This window comes from Buteo buteo, chromosome 6 (genome assembly GCF_964188355.1).
Source record: "Buteo buteo chromosome 6, bButBut1.hap1.1, whole genome shotgun sequence".
NCBI lineage: Eukaryota > Metazoa > Chordata > Aves > Accipitriformes > Accipitridae > Buteo > Buteo buteo.
This window is the reverse complement of record NC_134176.1, coordinates 26,409,874-26,416,214: the sequence shown is the minus strand read 5'-3', so window position 1 is coordinate 26,416,214 and position 6,341 is coordinate 26,409,874. Positions and strand designations below refer to the sequence as shown.

The 6,341-nt window shown below is 63.4% G+C and overlaps 1 protein-coding gene across 1 annotated transcript; it reads left to right on the top strand.

Moving 5' to 3' along the window:
* Positions 1-1,695: 1,695 nt before the first annotated feature.
* On the top strand, positions 1,696-4,455 carry FOS (Fos proto-oncogene, AP-1 transcription factor subunit). Its single transcript, XM_075030143.1, has 4 exons — positions 1,696-2,003; positions 2,453-2,698; positions 2,841-2,948; positions 3,051-4,455. The coding sequence occupies exons 1-4, from the start codon at positions 1,863-1,865 to the stop codon at positions 3,657-3,659; spliced, it is 1,104 nt and encodes a 367-aa protein (XP_074886244.1). The 5' UTR covers positions 1,696-1,862; the 3' UTR covers positions 3,660-4,455.
* The last annotated feature ends 1,886 nt before the right edge of the window (positions 4,456-6,341 follow it).

Here is a 6,341-nt window from a genome sequence, read left to right as displayed (position 1 = left end):
TCAGGGTCGTGGCTTAGCTAATTTGCTGGCACATCCTTCCTCCGGGAAATGCTGAGGGGGGACCTCCTCGCCTTTGGCCCGGGGCTGCTGAAGAGACCACGCTCACCCCACTGCTTTGGCGGCTGGCATGGGGGCAATGCTGGCTGGGGCAAGGAGCCCCTGGCAGCACGAGGACCTGGGGTGGCCGACGCCTGCCCCGAGAGGGACTAGCCCACAGGCTGGTGCTGAGCTGGTGAGAGGTAGTGCTGGCCCCCGCAGGTCCTTTCCCAGGGAGTGGTGCGGGCCGTGAGCTGCGGCAGTCCTTGGCTGTCCCCTCCGCTCTGACGGGCAGCTCAGAAATAGCAGCTGGCCCAGTTCTCCCGCCCCCGTGGCCCAGATCTCTAAGAACGGAGGTTGCTCGCACAGCAACAGCAACAGCAGCAGCATCAGGCGCTGCATTTAGCCCATGAGCTCAAACAGCGGGAGACGCTGCCAGCAGGATCCCAGCCTGGCTGGGTGACGCTCCTGCTTGGAGACTGCGCTGCAGGCTCTGTTTGTTGCTGTAAACACGCTTGCTGCTGCAGCTTCCCTGTTACTATCTATAGCCGCGATCTCTTGGCTCCCGTGCAAGGCGAGTCTGCGGTCTGGCTCCCAGCTTAGCCTGACCTGAGCCAGGGCTGCCTGACATCCCCGTCGTGGGTGGGTGTCTCCGGGCTTCGCTGCAACAAGGATCAAAACAAAACCCAAACTGGAGGAAAGGACAAGCCTCACCCCTCGCTCCTCGCCGGTGGTTTCCCGGTGGCCCCCTGCCTGTGCCCTTGGCGGGTGTCCCGGCACCCCCGAGCGCTGCTCCCAAGCTCTCCCAACCTTCCTGGGGGGCTGCGGCCCCCCAGGCTTCCCTGACAGCAGGGCTTCCCAGCGCCCTGTGCCAGTACCCTCGCTCTCGACTATTACTCTGCGTATATAATAGACAAGTAAATAGTGCCACATAACGCGTTCCTCGCTGCAGGGAAGGGGGTCGGGCAGTCTTTCCGCACGTAGGGCCCGCCTTGTCCCCGTGCCCAGCTATGGGCAGACCCCGCTCCGTGCCGGGGACGGGGCCCGGCCCCCGTCCCTGCTTTGCCACGTCCCTTGGAGCACCTTGCTCCGCGGCGGGGCTGCGCGGGGGCCCCGCCGAGCCGCGGTGCCGCCGGCTCCCCCCCCCCCGCGGAGAGGGGGAGGGTGTCACCTGCGGCGGGACGGCGTCCGCGGGGGCAACGTCGGTCCGCCGGGGCCCTCGGCGGGGTCTCGCCACGCGTGGGGTGGGGGTGGGGGGGCCGCCGCGCCGCGTTCCGTTCCGTCCCGTCCCGCCCCGCGCGCCGCCCGCCGCACTTGGCTGCAGCCTGGAGCGCTTCCCGTCAGTCACGCCCCCTCGCACAGGATGTATCCCATATAAGGATATCTGCGTCAGTGGGTTCCCGAGCCCGGCCGTACCACTCCGCGCGGGGGGGGGAACCCCGCCGCCGCCCCTCCCCGCGCCGCCCGCGGGGCTCCCCCCGTCCCGGCGACCGCCCCCCGCCCCTCGTCGCGGCTCTCTTCCGCGGCAGGCGGCGGCGGGCCGCGCGCGGAGCGGCCCCGGGGGTGACGCGGGGCGGGCGCGGGGCGAGCGACCCCCCCGCGGGCGCGGGCGGCGCGTCCCCAGTGACGTCGTCGGGAGGGTATAAAAGGGAGGCGCCGCGCGGTAATCCAGCAGCAGAGGCAGCCCCGGCGGCGGAGCGGAGAGACGCGCGGCGCGGACCGGACAGAGGGACGCACGTAGCCGGCCCCCTCCTCGCCTCCTCCCCAAGGGCGCTCCGCTACCACCGCATCGCCCCGCACCGCCGGCTTGCGCGCACCGAGCCGACATGATGTACCAGGGCTTCGCCGGAGAGTACGAGGCGCCCTCCTCCCGCTGCAGCAGCGCTTCCCCGGCCGGGGACAGCCTCACCTACTACCCCTCGCCGGCGGACTCCTTCTCCAGCATGGGCTCCCCCGTCAACCCGCAGGTGAGGCGCCGGGCACGCCGGCTGCGCCCTCGCCGCGGGGCGGGAGCAACCCGGGAGGGAACGGGACGGGGTGGCGGGACGGGAGCGGGCGGCGCGGGGCCCGGCAGCGGCCGCGGAGGAGGGCGGGCCGCGGCGGGCTGCCCCCGGGCCGGGGGCCGGGCGGGGGGAGCGGCCCCGGTGCCGGGGCGGGCGGGGGGGGGGAGCCGTGGCCGGGGCCGCGCTCTGCGGCGGGTGTGTAAAGCGGCTTCATTGATAAAACGCGAGTTCATTGAGGAGACTCCGGAGCAGCGTCTGCGTCAGCGCGGACGTCAGAGATATTTATAACAGGCCGCTCTCGTGTGGAGCCGGCGCTGACAGTGCGGCGCCGCGGCCGGTGCGGCCCCGGGGGCGGCGGGGAGCGGTCCGGGCGCCCCGCTGACGGCAGCCCCCCCCTTTCCTCTGTCCCGCAGGACTTCTGCACCGACCTGGCCGTCTCCAGCGCCAGCTTCGTGCCCACGGTGACGGCCATCTCCACCAGCCCCAGCCTGCAGTGGCTGGTGCAGCCCACCCTCATCTCCTCGGTGGCCCCCTCCCAGAGCTGCGGGCACCCCTACGGCGTGTCGGCGCCCGCCCCCGCCGCCTACTCTCGCCCCGCAGTGCTGAAGGCGCCGGGCGGCCGCGGGCAGAGCATCGGTCGCAGGGGCAAAGTCGAGCAGGTGAGCGGGGACCGGGGTTATCGGGGCGGGGGGGGGGGGGGGGGCATGGGGGGGTGGGGGAGGGGGGCGCGGCCGGCCGGCCGCCCCGGCCCGGGGGGCACCGGGCTGGCGGCGGGACTGAGCGGCGTCTCTCTGCCCCCAGCTGTCCCCCGAGGAGGAGGAGAAGAGAAGGATCCGCCGGGAAAGGAACAAGATGGCAGCGGCCAAGTGCCGCAACCGGCGGCGGGAGCTCACCGACACGCTGCAGGCGGTAAGTGCCGCCCGGGAGGCGGGGGGGGGGGTGGCAGGAGGAGGGGGACTCTAGCCGTGGCGGGAATGCCGGCCCTGGCTGACAACCCCGCGCTCTCTGCAGGAGACCGACCAGCTGGAGGAGGAGAAGTCTGCGCTGCAGGCAGAGATCGCCAACCTGCTGAAGGAGAAGGAGAAGCTGGAGTTCATCCTGGCGGCCCACCGGCCCGCCTGCAAGATGCCCGAGGAGCTGCGCTTCTCTGATGAGCTGGTGGCCGCCACCGCGCTGGACCTGGGCAGCCCCAGCCCCGCCGTGGCCGAGGAGGCCGCCTTCACCCTGCCGCTGATGGCTGAGGCGCCGCCGGCCGCACCACCCAAGGAGACCGGCGGCAGCGGGCTGGAGCTCAAGGCTGAGCCCTTCGACGAGCTGCTCTTCTCCACGGGGCCGCGGGAGGCCTCCCGCTCCGTGCCCGACATGGACCTGCCCGGGGCTTCCTCCTTCTATGCGTCGGACTGGGAGTCGCTGGGCACCGGGACCAGCGGCGAGCTGGAGCCCCTCTGCACCCCCGTGGTGACCTGCACCCCGTGCCCCAGCACCTACACCTCCACCTTCGTCTTCACCTACCCCGAGGCGGACGCCTTCCCCAGCTGCGCTGCCGCGCACCGGAAGGGCAGCAGCAGCAATGAGCCCTCGTCCGACTCCCTCAGCTCCCCCACCCTCCTGGCCTTGTGAGGGGCTCCAGCATTGACTGACCTGCCGGGCCCCCTCCCCTGCCCGCGCACCACCCCCCCCACCCCGGACTCGCCGCTGTGCCCCATGGGGCTCCCCGGGCCTGGGGAGGGCCCCGCCACCGCCACCCCCCCTGTCTGGCCTGGCACCCTGGGGCCTGGCAGAGCGCCCCGCACCGAGGCCTCGTACCTCTTCCAGAGATGTAGCAAATCGCATGGAGTTTGTCTCGTCCCCAACGGCCCATCCATGAGAGCTGGTAGTCTGTAGCATGTCCCACATGGCTGGGTAGGTGACTCCCTCCCCTCCTTAGTATCACTAGCATTAACTAATTAATCTCTTGGTTTTCAATGATTGGAATTTAACCTGGTGCTGGGTATCTCCAACTTGTATCTAGTGCAGCTGATTAACAATAACTACTGTGTTCCTGGCAATATCGTGTTCTGATGACTTAGCAATGACCCATCTTACCTGGGGGGAAAAGAGACTCTATTTTATTTTCTAGTAGGTAGATAAATAGCTATATCCATGTACTGTAGTTCTACATCGATGTTCATTGTAACTTTACTGATCATGCATTGTTGAGGTGGTCTGAATGTTCCGACATAAGTTTTCCATGAAAACGTTTTTATTGTGTTTTTAATTTATTTATTAAGATGGATTCTCAGATATTTATATTTTTATTTTATTTTTTTCTACCTTGAGGTCTTTTTTGACATGTGGAAAGTGAATTTGGATGAAACTTAAGCATTGTTTGCTTATTATTGTTCAGAGACATTGTCAATAAAAGCATTTAAGTTGACTGCTGGAGCTGTCCTTGATTTACCTTTTGCATTGCTTCCCTGTGACCCTAAAGGAGTTCCCTAACCTCTGATTTAAGCTGAGCTTTATAAACTGCAGACAGGTGCTAGCTGCCTGAGGCATAGGGCACATCAGAGTGGGAATATCATTAAGGACAGGTCTGGTCTTGCCCTGGTGTCAGTCAGGGCTGGCTGTGGCTACGCCCTTTCCCACCCACCCTCAGTGGGCAGTGGGGTCACTCCTTGCAGCCTTCCCCATCTAATCTGTCTGGGTTGGGTCTCCTCCTGCTCCTCTGTGTGTCACCTGCTGTGGCCTTTCAGTGGCAAGCTGGAGACCTCATTGGAAAGGAGGTAAAAAGGGCAGGTGAGTTCATGCCTCTGAATCAGGGAGGCCATCTCTAGGCTGGGTCCACCGAATCATTTGCATGTGCCCAACAGCCCAGCTTCCTCCTGCCTGGGGAGGAGTGGACAATGTGCCCAGGCTCTGGGTGCCCCTGGACTTGGTCTGGCACCTCTGGGAGTAGCTATAGTGTATCCTCTTCCAGCCATGAGGGGAGGAGAAATGCTCATGCACTTTCTTCTTGCTTTGGGCTGAGTGGGCTGACCCTTCCCTTGCCCTGCTCTTCCTATTAAAGCTAGCCCAGTCCTTGAATTGGAGTCATGGCAAACAGCCCCCCGCCCCGGGAATGTGCTCCCTCCCTGGGATCTCTGCAACACTTTTCCTTCCCAAGTTAGCTTAGAGGGGCTGCTACCCTCTGTCACTCCTGCTGCTTGTGCAGGGAAACAAGTGCCCCTCTGGCAGGACAGCAGCTGGGGCAGGGTGACCCTGACTGCAGAGCACTATTCTGTTCCCTCCCTAATGCTTGCACATGAAGGGTCCCACAAGAACAGCGAGGCCCCCCTGACAGCCTCTAGCCCTGTCACTCCAGCTCCTGAGAACTCCTTTCTCAAGGTGGAGGCAAAGACACCACCTGCACTGGCACGTGTTTGGCTGAAGGCCACCTTGACACTGTGCTCTCAGGAAATCTCTGCAGGCTGGCATTCAGGGCTGGGTTTGTGTAACTCCACATTTCCTGGTCACTGCAGCAGGCTCTGCTTTCTTCACCCCTTCCCTAATCAGAACACGCACAGGATGTCTCTCATCTCAATAGCGTGTATTGCAGCTTCACAGCTTGCTCAACGAGGCCTGCTCTATGCAAAAGCAAATATTGCGCGCGGCTTCCCGTCTTTCAACATTAAGCTGGAGGCAGCGCTGACAACTGATGAAGAATGACCCCAGTTGCTACTGAGATGCCACCCACTGAGAAGCAGCTACTTTCACATTGCCACTCGAGTTTACAAGGGCAACACCCAGGCACAGCAAATGCACAGTAGAGCTGACCCCTGAAGCAAGTCATGTAGGTGTAGCTGCAATAGAGTGAGACTTACGTGACAAGTAACCCCGTGAAGTCAGTAAATCTGGCATCGCAACATGCCTTCTGCTGAAAGACCATCAAGTTCAGAGCTAGAGAATTCAGAGGTCTTCGAGAGCCCACGCATACTGTTGAAATCACCAGACGTTCAGCAGAGAGGCAGAAAGGAGCAGGGCTCTATAGAGTCCCAAAATACCACACAGGCCCCTTAAAGTAGGTGGAGTGATCTTGGCCCCATCATCTCCCATGATCACTGGACAGGTTAAAGCAAAATCTAGTGCTGAATTCTGAGACAGCAGTACTGCAGCCTAACTGAAGCTTTTCTTTCTAACAGCAGCGACAGCAAGCGCCAAGTGTGTCAGCTTTTGCATTTGTTACGCAATTATGTCAAACTCAGGGGTGGCAGTACATGAGACACGTTACATTTAACCCCAGGCTCCAGCCCTACTCCTTGCCTTCAGCCAGGGATGATCCAG